This window comes from Gymnoscopelus braueri (genome assembly GCF_963280865.1).
Source record: "Gymnoscopelus braueri genome assembly, chromosome: 14".
Taxonomy (NCBI): Eukaryota; Metazoa; Chordata; class Actinopteri; order Myctophiformes; family Myctophidae; genus Gymnoscopelus; species Gymnoscopelus braueri.
This window is the reverse complement of record NC_137619.1, coordinates 19,789,532-19,812,078: the sequence shown is the minus strand read 5'-3', so window position 1 is coordinate 19,812,078 and position 22,547 is coordinate 19,789,532. Positions and strand designations below refer to the sequence as shown.

At 41.0% G+C, this 22,547-nt stretch overlaps 1 protein-coding gene across 1 annotated transcript; it reads left to right on the top strand.

Annotated features, from left to right (window-relative positions):
• On the top strand, positions 1–22,538 carry LOC308100559 (tudor domain-containing protein 1-like; the record flags this gene model as incomplete). The annotated part of the gene is made up of 23 exons (XM_080449627.1): positions 1–31; positions 648–765; positions 1,017–1,083; positions 1,753–1,935; positions 2,426–2,575; positions 3,875–4,043; positions 6,528–6,611; positions 6,966–7,142; positions 8,202–8,309; positions 9,471–9,679; positions 10,008–10,290; positions 10,816–10,938; positions 12,258–12,365; positions 12,956–13,123; positions 14,484–14,687; positions 16,820–16,942; positions 17,193–17,330; positions 17,546–17,665; positions 18,767–18,940; positions 19,486–19,848; positions 19,936–19,998; positions 20,929–20,978; positions 22,410–22,538. The coding sequence occupies 23 exons, from the start codon at positions 1–3 to the stop codon at positions 22,467–22,469; spliced, it is 3,273 nt and encodes a 1,090-aa protein (XP_080305753.1). The 3' UTR covers positions 22,470–22,538.
• Between the last annotated feature and the right edge of the window lie 9 nt (positions 22,539–22,547).

Below are 22,547 nucleotides of genomic sequence, written 5' to 3'. Positions count from 1 at the left end.
ATGACTTGGTGCAACTATTGCAGTCAGCAAGGTAAGTACAGTCATCCCAAAGGTATGATGTGGCGTAAGCTTGCTTTCATAATAACCTTTTGTTTGTATTCATTCAAACAAAAGGTTTGAATGAAACCTTTGTTGAGCCAGATCGAAGAGGAATGTCCATATGAAAGTATTGTTTTACTGAAGACACTGAAGCGATATGTTTTCAAATAGAAGTGCAGCAAATGGAATGAGAAATGGTACGTTTGTACCTTGTGTATAGTATTGCGATTAGTGAACCTGAATTCCAATGGCCAAATCATAATCGTGATTACTAGTACAATCAGGATTTACAACATTATTTAAGCCAATCTGTATGGTAGATTATACATGTTTGGTTAAAATATGTGTTAAAACATATGAGTTTTAGCTACAGAATGCTAATACATAAATAAGCCTTACATCACCATCGCATAGACAAAGTAAGTCTCAGAATTGGATAAAAATATCAGTATGTAACAAGAATAACCCTAGATTATTGTATAGTACAGCAGTACATTTGAAAAAGTTGCATGTCTGTCTGTGTGGTGTTATGTTGTGCTTCATGCAACTCTTTGGGAGAGCACACTCCCAAAGAGTGACATTGATCTACTGTCAATGTCATCCAACAGCGAATTTCCGATGCGTGCGCTGCAAGGATGCTTTCTACTGCTCCGTTCACTGTCAGACACAAGACTGGACAGCACATAGACACATATGTACGCCCAGCTCTCCAGTCTCAAGTGTCATGTAAGTCGCCTCCACTCTGCCTGGACACAAATTGTCTGGTGTTGTTTAGCTTAGTCAAAACATTTTAACAGCATCAAATATGAGTGTTGGTAATCTATAATTTAGATTCTAAATGATGTATGAATAAACCTAGCACTGTCCTCTGCATGAGGGTTTGGTTATATATTAACCATATATTGGTTAATATATGTTAACTAGTCTGACAATATTAATGTTAATGTATTATAACCACGCATTTGGACCATCGACAGTAAAAATCCAACTGAGAGCCAAGGTTCAGTGGTGACGGAGAAGACCGCCACAACACTGCAGCCAAAGGTAAACCAGAAAAACACATTGTTTAAGCACAAGAACAGTTCAGTATTGGGAGCATTTTCACTAGAGACAACACTCAATGCACCCATCTTAAAGGATTATACAGTTAGTCAAGTAATGTATGTTTAGCCCTTTGACTACAACTCATATGGTTTGTTAGATTTTTTTTTAGGAAACCCTGCATTCCATTCATTTCAGTAAATTATGAAAAGCAACTTCCAGGGATTTGAAACTTGCTTGACCAATGTACCCAAAAATAGTCCCTCTATGGACAGCAGATTGATTTATGATATGATATAGGATATATTGAAAATGATTCAGATATTCAGGATTGATATGTAGTGGAAAACCCTAATTTTGACAACCCTGGATGGCAGTATGGTCTCTTGCTTGTCTTGTCTGGTTTAGGTGAACGTGAGTGAGGATTCCACCCCCCAGCGAACCCTGTCTCATCAGAAAACTTATCTAAAGGACCTGAAAACCAACGGCATCATCAAAGGAACAGAAATTAAGGTCCTTAAAGCCCAGTTTAGTTGTGAAACGTTGTGATGCATGTACTGTTCCGATGACAATGAAAATTCAGCTAGTGTATTTATCTTCATTACACTGGCATATACTGTATACGGTAGTGTATATGCCAATATACAGGACTGTGTGTGTGTGTGTGTGTAGGGGATGGTGGCAGAGTTCCGTAGCCCCAGCAGGTTTTTCATGCAGTCTCAGGACCCCCAGGTTACAGAAAACCTGAAGAGCATCACTACAGAGCTGAAGAAGGCTGCCAGCGATGGCCCACCTTCTATCTCATACACCCCCAACCAAGGAGAGGTGTGCGCTGTCAAATTCTCTCTGGATGGGGTGAGATAACGGTTATTTTACATCTTCTCTCTCTCTCCCCCTCCCTCAGTTGTGATTTAGGGCTGTCAACTGAGCTTAGAAATTATATTAGAACAAGAGGGCGATCATGGAATGGTAACTAATAATTAGACATACCTGTAAAAGGCCGTAACAATTTTTGAGTTAATTTGCACTCATTCTCAATGGTAAAATGCGCATAGCCAGGTGGTCCTCAAAGTGGGGTGGTCCTTGATGGGGTTCCATGGGATCAACAGCAGTGAATTGGTTAATACAATCAGTTTAACTACTTTAACCCTATGTACATTGGTTATTTGAAAATAGCCAATCTACGCAGTGTTGATTGATTAATACACACCTGTGTATCAAAGACCACCAAAACATTGAACTGCAGCCACACATACTAATCAAATATTATTACAAACAATTGCAAATTTTTCCGCCAAAATCGATGACGATTATTCAACGTTCGCGCGCGCGTGTGTGTGTGTAGACTTGGTTCAGAGCTCTTGTGCAAACGGTGTCAGCAGACCAGAAGCCAGCCACTGTCCTCTATATTGACATTGGGAATGAGGAGACTGTTCCTGGTCGACTGTTCCTGATCAAACCCCTGCCTGTCAGTCTGCAGGTCGTGCCTCCATGTGTGAGTACATGTATCAATGTTTTTATTCATTTTATTCTTTTAAGCTGTCAAATTATAAATATTTTATTCATAATTTAAAAAAGAAAACATTGATTTATGACATAATGGTATGTTAAATTTGCATTGGGTTAAGTGGTGACCCAATAGCTAAATAGTTAAGGCATGTACCACATGGACTCTAATGCCTGTCAGCGAGTCCTTCGTTCGATTCCCGGCGGACCATTTGCTGCATTTCACTCTCTCTCCTTGTTTCTTGTCTCTCTTTACTATATACAGTAGCTATCAAATAACTGTTCAGAAAAAACTTATATGGATTATAAAATATGGTTGGATATAGTTGTATTTTATTTACTTAAATTACTGTGGGATTAACATGTTGTAGTCATTAAATCTACAGCACTGGTTCTCAATGTCGGGTTCGGGGTCAACCAGGGGTCCAAATGGATTGTTATGGGTCTGTAACTCTGAGAATGTACAAACCAAACCAAAAACTTGACATTTGGAGATGCAATGTTTCTGCTCAATGGCAACGATATATTTTTTGTTTTGTTTTGTACACTCAGATTTAAATAAGCTCTAAGGATTTTACTATGTAGATTGAGGTCCCGGTATAATTCAGTTCAGTGATTCACAACCTTTTTAATTTCAAGATCCAGTTTGATATGCAGTAGATCACGGACCACAATTGATTTTTTTTTTCTTTCTGGGACCCCAATCTACACTGTAAAATCCTGTGTTAATTTAACTCCGAGAGTGTAGAAATGAATGGACGGGTCCATTCGGTTCCATTTGTACACTCAGAGTTACAGAACCATTTGGAGACATAGTGGTCTACAGCACTGGGACCCATTTGTGGGTCATGGGCCCACTAATTATAAAAAGAATATTACTTTCTGAAATAAAATAAATTTTTCAAAAGGACTTCATATTTATATACAGTACACAAGCTCGCGGCGCATTACTTCGTGCCGCACTGCAAGCTTGTACATCTGCTATTTTTGAACATTTTTGAAAAGTTTAAAGGGTGAGAACTACTGATTTAAAAGGCATTTGCAGAATCTGCCTCAGGTCTTAGAAGAAATCAATAAAAAGACAAGAAAGAACAACTTTTAAGAAGTAATGAAAATGGCAGATCTACAAGCTCCAGCACTACAACGTGTTGCATTTTTTTTCTTTTTCTGTTTTGGGTCTCAAGCTAAACAGTTTGGGAACCACTGGTCTACAGTGTGTGTGTGTGTGTGTGTGTGTGTGTATATAAAGGATGATCTACAGTATATAACTTGGATGGGTTTGGTTCAGGTGCTGCAGTGCAGTCTGTCTGGTGTGGTACCAGCGGCTGGCAGCTGGACCAGAGAGTGTTGTATGGTTGTGAAGCAGCTGCTGAGTGGAAAGTATCTCCCAGTCAGCGTGATGGACACATCAGAGAATGGACATGTCTTCGCTGTGGACATCGAACTGTCAGCCTTTGGTCAGCTCTGTTCACTTCCATCTTTGTCAAACCACCTCACTTTGATTTATTTAGATGTCATATTTAAAAGAAAAACACATGGCAATACGTGCTTCTTACAGACAAGGATGACAGGATGAAAGGTCAGACTTATTTCCATTGTGGTCCTTGGACAAGCAAAACAAAGAACAGGCATTGTTTTTGTTACATAACAAATTATATAAAACACTAGTCTGCAGTCAACTGAAAAAGTAGTATATACTGTAACACAAACAAACATGGCACAATATAATCAGGGTGTTTCAAAGCTCAGCATTAACATGCTCTTGTGTCAGGGATAAATGTATCGCTTACTGAGATTCACCAAAAGTAGCTCTGGAAGATATGGATCGGTGACATTAAGCTTAAACGTTTTTACGGGGAATAATAAACATAGCACTAAGTTGGGAAATGTGTGTTTGGTAGATTATTTCTCTGTTTTAACAATGCTTCTTGGCAATAAGTTTTATGCTGTTGGAAAGCCTGTTTATTTCCCCATTGCCCTATTTGTAGGGAACATGTATTTGTGGGATGAGCAGCGCAGCTGAGTTTGTGGTTTGCACTAGGGGTGGGACGATATCTCGATCGCAATATATCGCGATACTTTCTCCCGCGATAAATAATCGATATACTGCTAAAAAATCGATATAAAAAAATAATAATAATAATTGTGATACGTTGTTTTTCCTACTACAAGGACTATTGTGATATATCGTTGTTAGTGAAATTTCATGCAATATATCGTGATATCGCAATATATCGATATTTTCAGATATCGTGATATATCGTTGGTGAAATTTCTTGCAATATATATTGAATATCGTGATATCGCAATATATCGAATATCGTCGAATATCGTGATATATATTATCGTGGGCCTAATATCGTGATATATATCGTATCGTGAGGTACCCATATCGTCCCACCCCTAGTTTGCACCCCTGAAAAATAGGATCCCTTTCTAACAGGTCTGTTTGAGTCGGATCCTTTAGACATCACACTGATAAGAACCAGTATGCGCACACAGGCCGGTACCAAAAGCACCCGTCCGCTCATAAGATGCAATGGAAAAGTAGTCGCAGCACTCATGTGTAAAAATACATCCCATCAATCTTTCAGATGCAGTTTTCCTCCTAGTGTGGAGGAAGCAGGCTTAGGATGTTTACTGTGATCTCTGGCTCTTGAAATATATACTCCTTGGTTTTTAAACAATAACAGCAGTTGTCCTCCAAACCCCAACTCCAGTCGTTGTCATTAGAACACGGCAGCAGAGCCTGCTTGCTGCAGCCCCTCAGCCTAATTTATTAGACCGGCCGAGAATAGCTGTTTGAATGAACTGAAACCAGCGCTCCCCAAAACAACAGGTTTGGGGATCTGTTGGGAATTGATTACATGAAATCTGTACCTGCTCGTTCAGTCTCAATGTTTGTAAACAAAATTAGTCCATGGGGGTGTGGGTTTTGCCCCTCTCCCCTCTCTGAGAAAAACCTTCATAAAAGCAGAGGGACTCAGGCCAGCAGGTGTATGGGAAAATGATTGCCTGTCCCTCGGATAAGTTTAGTGGAACGGCCCCTTAACTCTTTCAGTGCCAATGAAATAAATTGAAATTTAAAAAAATGTCTTTCTTTTTTTTCAAAATAAAAGAAAAGTGCTTAGGAAGCGAGATACAGCCTTTTTCAGTTATAGGTTAAACAAAGAGTGGATGGAGCTGCAAATCTTTAGATAATGATATCTTGGGTTCTGAACACTTAAAATTTTTTTTTTTTTAATCTGGATTTCTCGTTCTGGCACTGAGGGTATAACCCTAAAACTCGGGATAACTCGGGGCTTGGCACTGAGAGAGTTAATGGCCTGGAGGCCAGTGGGATCCTACGGGGAGACACGGGCCCCTCAATTACCCCATGTAACCGGTGCACCATGTACCCCATGGCACCTGAGGTAGGAAGCTCAAAACAATAGCAACAATAACGGCAGAATACGCTTTTTGGCATTGAACTCATGTTCCTTTCAAATGGGGCACCATTTAAAAGGGAAATAAACAGGCTTTCCAAGAGTTTAAAAGTTATTGCCAACTTGCCAACAAGAAGCATTGTCGCAACAGAGACTAAACACAAATGTCCCAACTTTTTGTGCTATTTATTTATTACTTAATCTAGCCAGTTGGCGACTGCACGCCTTCTTTCTATAGTTGTTATATTGAATACACAAAGTGTAGTTGGTGAGTAGAATCAAAGATACAAGGTTTGACTTTTTCATTAGATAAATGTACTACTTGTTTTGATATTTATTTTCATTGCAAAGTATCGCAATAAATATTATTCAGAAGTATTGTATTTATGATATTTATCAAGTCTGTCTTCCACATTTACATGAGCACACATTGCAATTATCCCAATACTGTTATTTGCTATTCAGCTACCAAATCGGTGCTCATATTAAATGTTATCTTTCCTTCCTTCTTTGTAGGCAAACATCTGAGCACGTTCCTGATAGACCAGGGTTATGCATATCCAGCTACGGGACCACGAAAACCTACTGAACCAGACATAAGTGAGTAGGCTTCACCAGCACACACTGCAACCACTGACGGACTGATTATGAAAATGACTTGTCCAAGATATTATTTATTTTCGTGTGTGTTTTTTAAATTTTCCTCAGTTTTTTTTATTTTCCTCCTTTTTGTGTGTGTGGATGATATCACTAATTGGGAAGAAATGACAATGTCCAATTAATATATATCATATATATCATGATATTGTTACTCAACATACTATATTATTAGGAATTGTACATTCCAAAATGTTGCTTTTAACTCTATCTACTGTTTTGTACAGACATTGAAACTTGGTACATTGAAGTTGAGCTTTGAGATCTAATAGGAACGCTTTCCTTGTTTGTTTTCAGACTCGTTGGTGAACGCCTCACTAGATAACTTCAAGCGCCTGTCCATTGGGAAGGATGAGAATCTGGGGGCAAAGCCCCCTAAGCCCCTGACCCTATGTGTGGGAGACACCTTCTCCGCTATGATCACTAACCTCCAGTCACCCCACAATATGATTTGTCAGAAGTTCGAAAACGCTGGTGAGTACTCAAATGGCGCATGATGCAAAATCGTGGCAGCTTATAACCCATTCAATCTGGGAACGCATAGCTGTGTCATTTTTAGCTATAACCATTATTTTATTGTGGGCTATTCAAAAATGGCAGATATACAAGCTCATAATGCGGCACCAAGTGCCGCGCTACGGGCCTGTAGATCTGCTATTTATTTTTAGAGAAAATGTGCAAATCTTTGTGTTTTTATTTAATTTTTTAAGCGAACATTTTTAACTAATCTTTGCTTGTGCGGATTCTACAAATGTCTTCTAAGGGCGCGCTCTCACCGCACTTTTATTTTACCTCTGGGGCAGAATCTGCCAATGCATTGTCAATGTAAATGCGTGGATTCACGCAAGAGCGGATTTTTCCGCTTGTCGCGCAGACCTTGCGTTTGTCTGCTCTACGCGACTTGTCCATTGGAAGCAAAACTGCTGGAGGCAGGGGCTGATTTTCTCCCTCTGTCCAATCGGGTGAGTCGAAGGCGGACCGTCCCAAGACTCAGGAAGCAACATGGTGCTCAAGGCAGCAGGCGGTGCGGGCTACGGGGACGGTCTTGAATGTGAGTGACAGGTGCGTCACAGCGTTTTTTTTAGAATCCGCTGGCTGCAAAAAAACTGTGGCCGCGCACAACCTGCGTTTAACAGCGGCCAGCCAACTTTTGGTGAGAGCGCGCCCTAAATCCTAACAGTTTTTTTTTTTTTTTTTAACTTATGTTGCTATATATATCAGTGGTTCTCAAACTTTTTTCATGTCAAGGACCACCCAAAATGATATGCATTTGTCTGCGGACCCCCTGCCCCATCTGAATATTTTTTTCAAGGGACCCCCAGAAGCAAAGATTTGCACATTTTTACGTTTTTTTTCCCTCCAAAAATAGCAGATCTACAAGCTCGTAGCTCGCCACCGAGTGCTGCTATTCTGCTAAATCTGCTATTTTTTTAATAGCCAAAGAAATATTAAAATGACACCAATGCGTTCCCGGTCTTAATGGATTAAAGAAGTAAAAGGTACATGGGCTAAATTAAAAGTTTGTGTTTGTAGCTATGATCCACAAGCAGCAGTGGATGTTAAGGGAACACTGCAGTCAGATTCCAGCGAGCCACAACTTCAGACCAGCCCCTGGCACCATGTGTTGCTCCCAGTTCTCAGGTAATAACACACGGCTTATTTGCTTCTCAGTTTGAACAATGGGTTTTCGTTGGTAGCTACCTTCAACAAAATAAATCTGCCACTCCTGTAATATTGTGGGAATTTAAATAAAAATCTAGGAAAAGTCAATGAAAGAGTGTTAGAAGTTGGAAAGTGTACTGTACATTCCAATGTATTAATCTGTTTTATTAATCTATGTGATTACTGAACCACATGAACCCTTGTGTCCCTATTCTAGGTATGTCATAATGGGAAACATTCAGGGAAAATAAGCAAACATTCTGTGAAAATGGCAGATGTATTGTGTAAGCTGTTAGCTTGTAGATCAGTTATGAACTTTTTTTGACACAGCCATGACAGCAATGGCATTAAAATGCACAAAATTGGCATTAAAGAAAATAAAAAAGTGATGGGAAACTGACATTACGTATTCTGTATTTCGGTAAAAACTGTCAGTACGTGTTGTGTATTTCGGTGTTCAGCCAAGTGTTTTGGCTTCGACCAAGACTGTTCATTTCGGTGCAAAATAATTGTACATTTGCCTTGAAATGTAGTGGAGTAGTCACAAAATTAAATACTCCAACAAAGTAAAAGTACTTCGAAATTGTATTTAATTACAGTATATGTACTAAGATACATTCCACCACTGTGTATGGTTGGTCAATCTTAAAGGAGTAGTTCACCCAAAAAACTACCCATTTTCTATCAATTACACACCCCATAAAGCCTTGAATTCTTGGAGATATGTTTTTGTCGAGCCATTCATTTGACGACAGGGTGGCTGGTCAGAGACTCATTATTGGCTCAGGAATGTGCGAAAAAACTAAACAATCTCTATGAATTCAAAGCTTCATAGGGTGTGTAATTGATAGAAATAAGTACTTTTTTGAATGAACTGCTCCTTTAACCCCTTTTCTGGGGGGAAACATTCTGCAAAAATAGCAGATCTACGCGCTCACAACGTGTCTGCATTGTGAGATTTTACATCAGCTATTTTTGGCGAAGAGATCTGGTGTAGATGGAAAAAAGTGGTCCAAGTACTAACTGAGGTCCTTTTTACTAAGAACTGAGGTCCTTTTTACTAAGAATAGAGGGTAAGTGGTAAGTTTCTCAGGGGCTTGTCTGTGAGTCCAGGCTGGAATCTTTTTTCTCCCCCCACAGAGGACAAGCAGTGGTACAGGGCGAAGGTGCTGGCATATTCATCTGAGGAGCATGTGTGTGTTGGATACATCGACTTTGGTCCCTCTGAGGAGGTGGAGCTGAGTCGCCTGAGGCCCATCAGCCCTGCCCTCTTGGCTTTGCCCCTGCAGGCCATCCCCTGTGCCCTGGCAGGTAAGACACCATGCAGGGCATCCCCTGTGCCCTGGAAGGTAAGACGGGGCTCAGTTCTCCTTGTACAAAGTCTGTTTATCCTCTGGAGAAATTGCCAGACATGATTATGACACATTTCACATGTACTGGCAGTTTTTCCAGTGCCTGTTGAGAGTGGGTTCTCGAGACACAGATGGCAGTTTTATTCTCACAATTAGTTTCCCTGGATTTGTCTCCAAGGCCATTCTTAAGATTGTGTCAAACAAATGGTTTTGTTTTGGGGGTTGTGGGGGGCAGAATTCACATGCTAGACTCCCTGTCTTGTCTGGCATGTCTATCTGCCCTTGCTTTCCTTTCTCCCTACACTCTCATATCTCTGAAATAAAGCTTAAAGATGCCACAGCGTCACATACACACACAGCCATCTTCCTGTCATCATATCCAGGGGTGCGTCCAGTGGAGGAGCGCTGGTCTGAGGACTGTATCGAGCTCCTGCGGCAGGTCGTATCTAACCGTACGCTGCGCGTGGAGATCCTGGGGAAGCGTGATGGCACCGCCCTGGTGTCCATGATGGACCAGTTCAGCGACCCTCAAGCAGACATAACTGAGTTGTTGCTGACCCAGCGCTATGCCTGTCCTCGGCCGCTGGATGCTGACAGCCAGATCCACAGTAACTCCATACTCTAAACATCCTATGTCCTGTTTCACACAGTTCAACAATGGGGCTGACCCGTAATACCTTTTTTTTGGTCTTAGAAGCTGCTGGAGAAATGCTTCGAATTAATTTGAATATGTTAAGGAGGTTGACTTGTATGTTTTACATCAGTCGTATGTGTGTAAATAATGTGTCACATTTGCTGACAGTCAGCAGTAAAGCTGTTTAATTCTAAATCTTGTTTGTGTGAACATTAAAATCCTTTAGAGATGTGTATGTGCTTACTACAGTACTGCTGCAGCATGTGCTTCATGTACTTATTATTAGTACATCTCGGTGTACAAGATCATGTTAGCTGCATTGTCGTGCGCAACCGCAACTATAGCATATGCCTCAGCCACCTATTCCAAGTCTTCTAGCATTCTTCTGTACTGTCTCCTACATCGACTTAGTCAATTTTGCCCTTTTGCACCAATTCTATAGATGGAGATGCACTCGTTGAAGCACACTGTGCAGATACACGGTTTGTATCCCGTGCAGCAGTCAGCCCACCCCTAATTTGGCATTACGCCGAGCTTCCCAGTGACGGCCAGATGGTGGCAGTGGTGGGCAACCTAGTGGAGAACCCAGGACACTTTTACTGCTACCTGCACAACCCTGAAGGTAACACCCTTTGTCTATTTTGACTCTTGAGTATGAGTGCACAGCCGACACGGAGTGAGCTCTGCATATAACTGCCCACAAAAAGTTCAGAAACTTAACTTTGGTCGATTATTTCTCCCCTGCAATAATACCTATTGTAATTTTTATCATTTTTATTGTTGATTTACAACAAGGTATAACTTGTAAGGAATGTGGAATGAGCAACACAGCTAAACGTGTGGGTTAATATGCTTCTGTTGGTATTTGCTCTTCTTGTTTTTAGCGACCTGCCAGCACACACCTTCTGAGCTGAGAGGTGTGTGTGCCAGTCACAGGTGTCTGACTGGCACCTGAGCATGGTTTTTGCAACTTTGTTGATTTTGTGTATGCTCCAAGCAGCAACACTGTCCCCATGGAAAGATGCCACGTTTGATAAGTGCAATAGGGCATGTGAAGCTGCCGCTAGTGTTCCGTTATGCATATTACGCATTATTTGGCATCAGCTCTGGTACCATTTGCTGGCAGATGTGTGCCAGTCACATATGTCTTTGGTGCCGTTGTGCAAATCTTGTCTGTAAATCTCTGGAAGAAAGGCTATGGTACCTCACTGAAGCAAGGGTGAGGACCCAGTCTTCTTGGAGTGTTGTCTTCCTTTGACTCCAGCAGTCTCAAGGAACTTGGTCCTAAGTTTGGAAATGGTACCAGGTCTGACACCAAATAATGCCTGCCACTCTGCGTAATGGAACACCATCTTCCACTTGCCCTATTGCACAGGCCTTATCCTGAAGGGACAAACGTGGCATCTTTCCATGGGGGCAGTGTTGCTGCTTGGAGCATACACAAACTCAACAAAGTTGCAGGACCCATGCTCCTGGCAGGTCGCTCAAAACGAGAGTGATTACCAACAGAAGCATATTGGGGGATTTTGGCAAATGTTGGGGGTGCGCTACCTACACATTTAGCTGTGTTGCTCATTCCACGATTGCACAATACTTACAAGTTATACCTCGTTGTAAAGGTGACTAATCAACGATAAAAACGATATAAAATACAATACCAATTGGTATTATTGAAGGGGAGAAATAATTAACCGAAGTTAAGTTTATGAACTTTGTGTGGGCAGTTTATGTTGGTTTATATATATATATATATATATATATATATATATATATATATATATATATATATATATTTTTTTTTTTAGAAAGACTGTAAATTTGTCAATACCAGACGAGATTGCATGCATACACAATACAAATACAACACTGAAGGCCACTTTCAACATTACAAAAAGGTGTTTTTAAATTGTTGAAATTAATGTGCGTGTCTGTCTGTGTCAGACCCCCACAAGCTGATGAACCTAATGGCAGAGTTGAAGCAGAGCTGTGAGGCGGATATTTCTCCCTTCAGGCCCAGAGTGGGAGAGCCGTGCTGCGCTATGTTTTCTGGTGAGACTAAATGAAGACCAGCACTATAACCTCATTCTTAACATTATGTTTGTCTTTTTTATTTTTATTTTGCAACTTATTGTTTTTATTGTTATTATCAGGAGAGACTAGAGCAGTGCATCATACTTCACAATACAATATTTATATACAATATTTCACATTGTCTCCCAAGTGAGACGGCATCAACAAAAGGAAAATAAGAAAAGTAAAAAACAAACCAATAAGACAACCAAAGTGAAAGAAAGGGAAAGGAAAGGGGGGATAAGGGGAATCAGTAGTAATCAAATAAATGTATATAAATATGCATAGTACAGAAGATGACTGTACTATATATATATCCACTCACACACATATTTACATACCCCACATTCCTACATATCCAAATGCAGACAGACATAAGTCTCTCAATATATTTGGAATTTTTGCTTTATTATAAATAGAGACAGTGAGCAGAGAGACCGCTGCATTTACTTCTACAAAACCACAATAATATGCAGCCCATTAATGCAGAATTTCAATGTACAAAAAATACATGTGTGAAATCAGTGGAAGAAGAACTGTTGGCATCTAATATTGAAGTGTGTGTGTAGGTGATGGTGTATGGTACCGGGCCATGGTCCAGAGTGTGTTTGAGGACAAGGCCGAGGTGTACTTTGTGGACTATGGGAACAGCAGCCAGGTGGAAATCAGTCACCTCCGAACCATCACTCCACAACTCCTCACGCTGCCACTCCAGGCCATCCACTGCTGCCTCGCAGGTACGCTCTGTGCGTTTGTGTTTGCATTAGCCCTGCATTGTCAACAAACATTTGTAAATCGTGCTGGAAAAGGACAGAAGGAGAGCTTTTTCTGTGAGTTTGTTATCCCAAATGCTCAATATTTTTTAATTCAATACCCCAAAAATCGGCAAATAATCTTTAGACATGTACAGTATCTGTGTGAGTGTTCTTGTACTTATGCAAAAACAGATGAGGAGGGAGACCACTGTACAATGCAGGATAACGCAACATTGCTGCCTGAGGAAGAGTTCTGTACTCAAAACGCGTTGCCAAGTAGAACGTAAACATTTGTATTTAAAGGTATTAAAACTATCTTTTGCATTGTACAGTGGTCTCCCTCATCTGTTTTTGCATTGGATTTTTGCCTCCTTGTAGGACCCACCACTTTTCTGTTCTTGGTCAGACAAATTAACAAATTAAAGAAACAGAAAAAATTACTGGAAAAACAACAAATGTTTCTGCCTCCATACAAGTGCACTGCATGATACAATTACTAAGTAATCCTATAATATACTAGCATCATATGATGCTCTGTTGCATCCATTTAGATACCTCCAGTAGAGTTCCAGACACTTGTGAAATCTATGCCAAGATGCATAGTAGATAAAGACACTTTATTTGTTTTATCAAATTTGACACCCGTCATAGGATCTGATGCCCTCGGATGAAAAAATCATAGGGTTAGTGTATGATAAGTGAGCTCAATTACCTGTTCCTCACTTTTTAATTGTTTAGGGTTAGAATTACTAGTGTTAGCTTAAGGTTTTGAATGACTAGTTTTAGCTTAAGGTTTAGAATAGGGTTAGAGTTTGGAAATGAATATAGGTTAACAAAATGGGGTCTATTAACAGGGTGGATCTTGTACCTCGTGGCCAGTCAAGGACGTATCTACTATGACGTAGAACTCCAATTTGGGCATGGTTTCAGCCTGATCAAACTGCCTTTGATTTCTATTATAACATTGAAGTTACATATTTCAAAGAATATAAAATATACTGTACATGGAAAAAAAAAAAAAAAGTGCTTCCTTGGTCTACTGCAGCGTGCACAAGAAACTTGGCACTGATCTGTCCAGTGGTTTGTGAGATAAGCTCCGGACAGACAGACGAACCATCTTTTCTCCCCCCCCCCCCCCTTGTTTCCTCTCTTTCTGAAAAACAAATGATGGAGCTTACGGAAAAAACTAATTTCACCTACTTCTTCACATCTGTGAACCAGTGATGTGACAATAGATTCTGGATAGATGGCTTGCTTCTTACTGAGGACCGCTGTAAACAGGCAAACGTCTTTGTGTGTGTGTGTGTGTGTGTGTGTGTGTGTGTGTACTGTACGTGTCTAGGCGTGCTGCCAGTGGGCTCTGCGTGGAGCAGCGAGGCCATTTCAAGGTTCCAGACTCTGATGGGGATGTCGGATCTGAAGGTGCGTGTGACCTCTATGTTGGGGAATGTCTACGAGGTGGAGCTTGAGAGCGGAGGACATAGCGTGGCGTCTACCCTGCTGCTGGAGCAGCTGGCCACACAACCAAATGCAGCCGCTCAGCAAGGTTTGAGTCACAGGAAGACCTCTTCACGAGGTCAATGTGCACCCCCTCCACACACACACAATAATTATGCCCTGAGCAAGACAATTAACCACTTAAGCCCTATACTGTATGTACTTGGTCATATGATGGTGTCATTGCAAGTACATTGTCGAGTACGTGTCTATAAACATTTGTTATGCCCAAAATAGGGACACCAGTTTGAAAGTGGTTAACCCTTAACTGCTCCCCGTGTGCCACATTAAGGGCATCCACACAGTTAGGATGGCGCCAATGCAGAGGACAAATGCCACGTATGATATTTTGCCAAATGTACTGTGGCAAAATACCCCAACACCATTATTTGTTTATACATAGAGCTATAAAGTAATTGCAGAACTATTGTTTTGTATGTAAATGAATGCACTGTATCATTGTCTAATCTCAACACAAGGCAGTGAAACAGATATCATATATTACTACTATGCAGTCAATGTCTGACATGGTGCAGTAAGCCATGTAGCTCATCTATTCACACCTCTAGGTTGGGCTTGTTATATGAATGCTTGTCATACACATGGGAAAAGGTTAGTGTCAGTGTCAGCCTAATTTATACTCCTTAGTACGACGATGTCAATTGCCGACAAGAGCTTGAAGATCAGCTCTTGGCGGCAAGTGACACAATGGAGTATAAATTAAGCCTAACGGGTTTGATATTTGATGTTCTGAAGGGCTGACTAAGCTAAACTAAGCTGGTTAACACAGTCTCTTATGCAAGGGATAATCAATGGGTAGCAGGTCATTATTGAGAAATAAACCCCTTCAGAGTGATCTAATCACCCTGAAGGGGTTTATTTCTCAATAATTACCTGCTCCCTATTGATTATCCCTCTTAACACATTCCATGCCAGAGTTTAATATCATAATGTACTCACCAGTGCCAGCGATTTATTGTTGTTTTTTTGTTTTTTTCACGTCGCCACAGACATCGCTAAATCCGTTAAAATCGCGCGTTCAACTGTTTGTAAACACACAGGGGATCTGTGTGAAACGCCCAGAGAAAACCGCTTCGATCTGAGATCCGCCATCTTGAAGCTACAGTGGTTTATACTTAACAGCGATCAGCGATGAGAAAAACGACAACCGAGAAAATTGACATTTAGTTTCCGCTTTAGAGTGGAGGCGGATGGGATCCGGCGGATAATTCCGTTTCCGGTGGTGCTACAATGAAATGTGTCGTAGCGGAGGCCTACAATTAAATGTGAACCTGTGAGTAAAAAAATAAATCTACGCGCCTGGCACGCTGCACAATTAAGTAGGTTCGCGTAGATCGACGCGATCATTAACACATTGAATGCCAGTCGCGTAGATCTACGCGAACCTATTTAAAGCCGCAGCGTGCCAGTCGCGTAGATCTACGCGAACCACCGATTCCCATTGAAATTGCCCCAGGTGCACTTTCCGAATTTTTTCGATCGTATCCGCTTCCTGTCTGGGATCCTGTTTAAAACTCGATTTTCTCTGTGGTTGTTTTTCTCCTCGCTGATCACTGTTTAGCGTTGATCGGCTGTATCTTCAAGATGGCGGCTCGCATTTGGAAACTGTTTTCGCTGGCCGTTTCTCACAGATCCGCTGTGTGTTTAGAACCAAATGAACGCGCACTTTTAACTTATTTAGCGAGGTCTGTGGCGACATGAAAAAAACAAAAAAACAACAATAAAACGCTGGCACTGGTGAGTACATTATGAGATTAAACTCTGGCATGGAATGTGTTAATACACGCTTACTTTATAGATACATTAATAAATTGACCCAAAAGTAACAACAAAACAAAGTATTTCATTGCTCACGGTAATGATGGTCCATTCATTTATGCCAGATGTGTTCAGTGCAACGCAGTCTCCTCAGAAAACAGAAAGTGTATCAATAATCGGTTACTGCATTGTGTATTTCTCACTTGAAATGTTTTCAAAAACATTCTTGAGTGCACTGTTTCGCTATAAATGACATCCTTAACGGTCTGGTTGGTAGTGTCTCCCTTCATATGCTGCATATTCTTTTCTAGCCTTTTGACTATCATAAATATCAGCCAGGGCAGCTTTTAAGACTTGTAAGATAATTATACATTCAGATCATGTTTTTTGACACTTGTACAGAGAATTGTTGCAACAGTGTTGCTGTGGCTCCAGAGACAGACGTGACCAGAGAGACCAGCCAGGACCTTGTTCTACCCACCACCAAGGATGCAGACCTGCCCCTTGCATTGACATTACCACCAGGTCAGACAGTCGCCCACTAATCAAGTCGAACCTTATTTGTATAGCACGTTCCATAAACAGTGTTAACAGACTGTGTACTCGTATGTCAAGGATTACAGCATCACAATTGGACATCCAGTATGTAGCCTTCCCAAAACGTGTGTGTGAGGGTTGTGTGTTTCTGCACTTGTGAGGGGGCTCTGTATGTGTGTCATTAACTGTATGAAAGTATGTGACCAGTAAAATATGACTGTTGCACTGTGTTGTGTAGATGTTCCAGCAGGGTGTTTTCCAGTGGACTGGAGGGCAGGAGAGCTGCCTCACAACGAGATCTTCCAGCCTAGAGTGGCTGCCATCATCAGTCCCTCCTTATTCTACCTTCACACCCTCAACCAGAGTGAGAACACAGGTTTGTAAATAGGTCAGAGTGGTTTATTGTCTCTCACTACCAAATTAATTGAATGAAATTAGTGCTTTAACATGATTGTTCATTGTATTTGTTTTCCTCTCTGTTCTTATTCTCATCTTTTGGTAACGTATTGCTGTTTTTATTTATCATTTTGGTTGTGTGTTTATATTTTATTTTCCTTTACAATTAACAACACAACTATTTGTTGTGTTCAGTGGGAGTGGAGGAACTCCAAAAATTGATGATGGATCTGGCAGCGTACGGTAGCGCCAACCAGGACTTCTGTCTGCGTCAAACTCCAGCTGTTGGGGCAGCTTGCTGTGCACAGTTCTCTGGTAGGAAACATACTATATTCTCCCCACCACCCCCATATAGGGTTGTTGATGTCAATGAGTTTTCTAGGGCCTGGAATACGCCAAACATCTAACGGCTCATCTAAATGATACATGAATATATACTGTCCAAGTAATTGAAATTTACTGCAAGTGTAGAAGGCAGCAAGTAATTTGTTAAGCTTTTCACAAATAAGCTTTTCAGTGTATCAAATGACCATTTGGTTTGTTTAAACAGCCTTTTCTTTACAGGAAGTCGGCTTTGTCTCTGAATTTGACATAGTGAGGTAGAAAATAGTCCCTACTACATCCATTCAGGTATGAGAGCAGTACAGTAAAACAGTGCTAGACATATTGCGGTTGTCATTCCCTCAATGCAGTATTATACAACTAAGTTCCTTGTGATACCAGGTTAGCAAAAACGGTTCTTTCTCTCTCTACCAACCTATATTTCTCTTGCGTTCTGGGCCGGCTCTCCTAGCATCCAGACTGCACTCCCCAGCCTCTATAACGACAGGGTTGCATTTGAAAGGAAAGGCTTTAGGAGTGGCATCTATGTAATGCTGGTGTCAGCCTTCTATCCTATAAATTATGAATGCAATCGCTCCTCTATCCTATAAATTATCAATGCAATCACTCTTCCGTCCCATGAAAGTATTCACTGTTCTATTCAAAGTATCAGTCCAGTTGTTCTTATGTACTATCAAAGTATCAATCCACTATCAAAGTATCAATCCAATATCAAAGTATCAATCCAATTCTCATATTCAATCAAAGTATCAAGTATCAAATTGTTCTTATATCATATCAAAACTATCAATCCTGTCAGTCTTTTATACTGTTAAAGTGTCAGTCCAGTTGTTATATCCTATCAATCTAATTGACATTGAAGTACTCGCAGAGTTGGACGTCCAGTTCCACCCTTACACCTTCTTTCTCCCAGCCAGCCCATATGGGTTTAATTAATTGTAGTTTAGATTGAGTCCTGTTTGTATGGTTACGTTGAGGCATGGGTTTGGTGTGGTTGAGAATAGGGTAGGATCTGGTGAGGGCATTACTTTAAGGACTGGAATTTCAACTCTGCCTTCCCTTGTTTCATCTCAGGTGATGAGAACTGGTACAGGGCGGTGGTCCTGGAGGCAGGAGAGAGTGAGGTCACCGTCCTGTATGCTGACCACGGCAACACCGAGACCCTTCCCTACACCAGCATCCTGCCTATACCCTCACACCTTCTGAAGGTCCCCTTCTACATCGCCCGTTGTGCACTAACTGTACAGTGTAAAGGTGTAACCATTAATCTATCAATTATTACTTTAATGTGTGATTATATACTTAAACAGTAATAAGATACGGCAAAAAACATAACTTTTATATATACACACACACACACACACTTCACAATAAAAAAAAAGAACAATACTTAACATATTTAAAGACCGGAAAATCAATACAATTTACTATTTAGGCCTTTAGCGACAAATGAGAGATCAGAGTAAATGGCATTAACCCTAGTCAACAAGTAAGTAGAATGCAAAGAAAACACTGTAGAGCTTCAAAGAAACTAGGATACCAGGTAAACATCAAAACCTAGCATCTGTCTAAACATGTTGTCTAATGAAAAGTCTTGTTATTTGTGGTCAAGCAAACAGTGTCTAAATAACCTAACAAGGAGATAAAGGCTTTTGCATGAGGCAGACAATATACCAGGTCAATGTATTCATGCTACAGTGCTGTGCTCTCAAGCTCAATTTATGCTTGTATAAATATACAAAGTCAAGTACATACACAAGTATAAATTACACATTATCCTCTCAACCATGCAGGTGAGGAGCCTTTCCCCTCTGTTTGCTCGGCAGAGGAGTTGGCACTGTTTAAAACCCTGCTCTCCGAAGACGTCAGTGCCGCCGTCAAGTACAGTAACGACTTGATACACCTGCTGTCTGTAACCCTGCCCGCCCACAGAGGTGGAGGACATCTCAGCCCATTAACGCTGAACAGATTACAGCCACAGACTCCTCCTCCTCCCAGAGCTGACCAAGCCCCCGAACCCCAAAACACCGATGCCAGTGTATCTGGGGCGAGCCAGATGCCTTCAGCTACACTCGTAGAGCTGGAACAACCAACCGGCAGCACAGATGGCATAGCAGACGCCACAGGGACGATGCCAGAGGCTGCTGTGGTCAATGGTTGGTCAAGTCAAAACTTAATCTTTAAATCTATCAAATCTACCCTCAGTGCAGCCAATCAGAATTCAATGTGTGATTTGTTTTCAGATGATGCTGCACAGGCGACTGACCACATAATACCTCCACACAATCCTCATACACAGAGTAATGGTATGTCTTCTCTAAAAGAAAAAGGTTAACCAAGCATGAGTGTTGAGTCCATTTAAACGCTGCTTATACTGTGATTTAAAAAAAGAGCACAATAGCACTTTACGACATACAGTCCTTGTATCACAGAGGATGAAACGCAATAAAGCCAGAGGGCTTATTTCCATTGTGGTCCTCTTCAACAAAAAACACTATAAACGACGACACAACAACAATACATCAGACAGATATACATTAGAACAGGGTTTCTCAAAGTGGGTGCCGTGACAAGTCCAGGGATGCCGCAGAATACTTTGATAATATTTGGAATTGATCAAAATCACTTCATTTTAACCACTTTTAACCTACACCAAATCTATTCGCCAAAAATAGCCAATCCACAAGCTCACAACGTGTAAAAAAGTGATGTGAGCTTGTAGATCGGCTATTTTTGGTGAACGTTACCACAAGATAAGAGATGTTGGAGTTTCATTTTTGAAAACGTGATTAGTGTATAATTACACAAGCAGCTGTGCATACGGCTACACAGTCAATCCAATATCAAAGTATCGATCCAAGTCTATCAAAGTAGCCATATCAAACTATGAATCCAGTTGTTATATCAAAGGATCCATCACATTGTTCTTATATGCTATGCAGGGTGCACACACAAACAGGCAAACAACCACATACACATTTATTAATACAGGACCTGCACACAGCACAGTGTGTGTGTGTGTGTGTGTGTTGTTACTATATTATCTTTTAGAGGTGTTTTTATTTACTATAATATTTTGTTTCGTTATTTTTCTTGTTGCTGCACAGTCGAGGAGCCGAAACCCAAGGATTTTACTCTTGAGTACTTATCTGTATACGGGATGTAACAATAAAAATCGTGAACTGTTGAATTACACATGCTAAAAAGCCTGTCACTTGATTTGTTGGACTTGATAGGTGTTGAGAAGCAACAAGAAGGCTGCTGCTGTGTGGAGCTGAAGACAAAGGTTAGAGCTGCCTTCTGCTCATTAATTGATCCTGCTCACTGCTCTTGCAATGCATCACTTTTCAGAGATGGTCCAACACAGTTTTCCTTCCTGATAACTGCATTTGCAACCAATACAAAGTCCAGATCGATACCAGTGCATTAAAGAAATTTGTATCATACAAGGAGATAATGCAGCACAAAGCAGCTTGTTATCGGCTTGCTTATTGCGCTGACGCGTCTCTTCGTGACAGGTCGATCAGCACGTTCAAGCATCATACCAAGCATTGCATGGCCAATTGTAGAGTCTCTCCCTCCCTCTGATCGCGTACTCTCTCGCTCCGCCCTTCTCACGCCAACACAAATCACAGTTGCTAAAAATAAAAAGAGACCGAGAAGGTGAGAGAGCGAGGGGGCGTTAACCGTTGCCTAACAACATCGGTACGCGCTGACATCAGTCATCTATGCCTTATATGGGCATAACTGCATGCCCACCACAGACACCTCTCACCACAATTTGAACTTTATGTTTCTGTGTCTCTGTGTACGTACGGCTATATAAAACAAGATATTTTTTTTGTGTAAACGTGCCATCGTAGCTTCTTTCGATGGCACGGGATTCAAACATGAAGAAAATAAGTCAACTATTTGGCCGCTCCACTCCGCTCACATGCTCTGCCTCAAATTTTGATCGTTTCAGGGCCCAGAAGCTTCGACTTAAAAAAAATAATCGAACACCAGCCCTAGCTATCGTGTGATAAATGATGTAATATCGGAACAATGAATAGATTCTTTGCATCGGAACACTTTTATTAGTAGGCTGCATTTATTAGTAGGCTGCATACTACATCAGCCAGCACAATGGCTGTTTTAACATCAGCCATATCACATAATGGTGAAACTTTTCTGAAACATCCTGTTTGTCAGAGCCTAGAACGGGTACTTGATTGACAGCCCCCGACTGTCACACAGAACTTTCCCATGATGTTGAAATTTGTATACTGTCGGCCCGGACGGCTGGCGTAGCGGTCCGGCCACCTAGCGTGTCGCGGGTTCGAATCCCGACCTTTCCTGCGTGTCACTCTCCATCTCTCTCCCCATTTCCTGTCAGTCTACTGTATCTATCAATAAAGGCAGAAAAAGAAATATCAGATATATATCTTATACAGTTATTGACATCAGACGTCCAAATCAACATTTTTAAAGGATTGTTTAACTAACTGAATTTATTTTTTAGTCCATGTCTCCACTGGAGTATATCAAGACTAAGAATTTCAGCACAAATCTTGAATTTACAACACCAATTCCCAAAGACTACACGCATTGCATGTTTTTGTGTGCATGATTTGCTTTTAGAGCATGTATCAAGATGTGTGTTGGACATGGACATCATATTGTTCCAAACTAAGGACTGTTTTCATCTGACAGTGTTTTAATCCGTGTTCTTCCTCAGATGTCTCATCTGGAACAGCTGATGGAGATGCTGCTCAAACGAATGGACAAGCAAGATTAACACTTCCTGAACAAACTTCTGCTAGCTTTTTTCAAACAGATTTTACTTTGTTTTCCACGAGATCAGGTGTTCGAATAT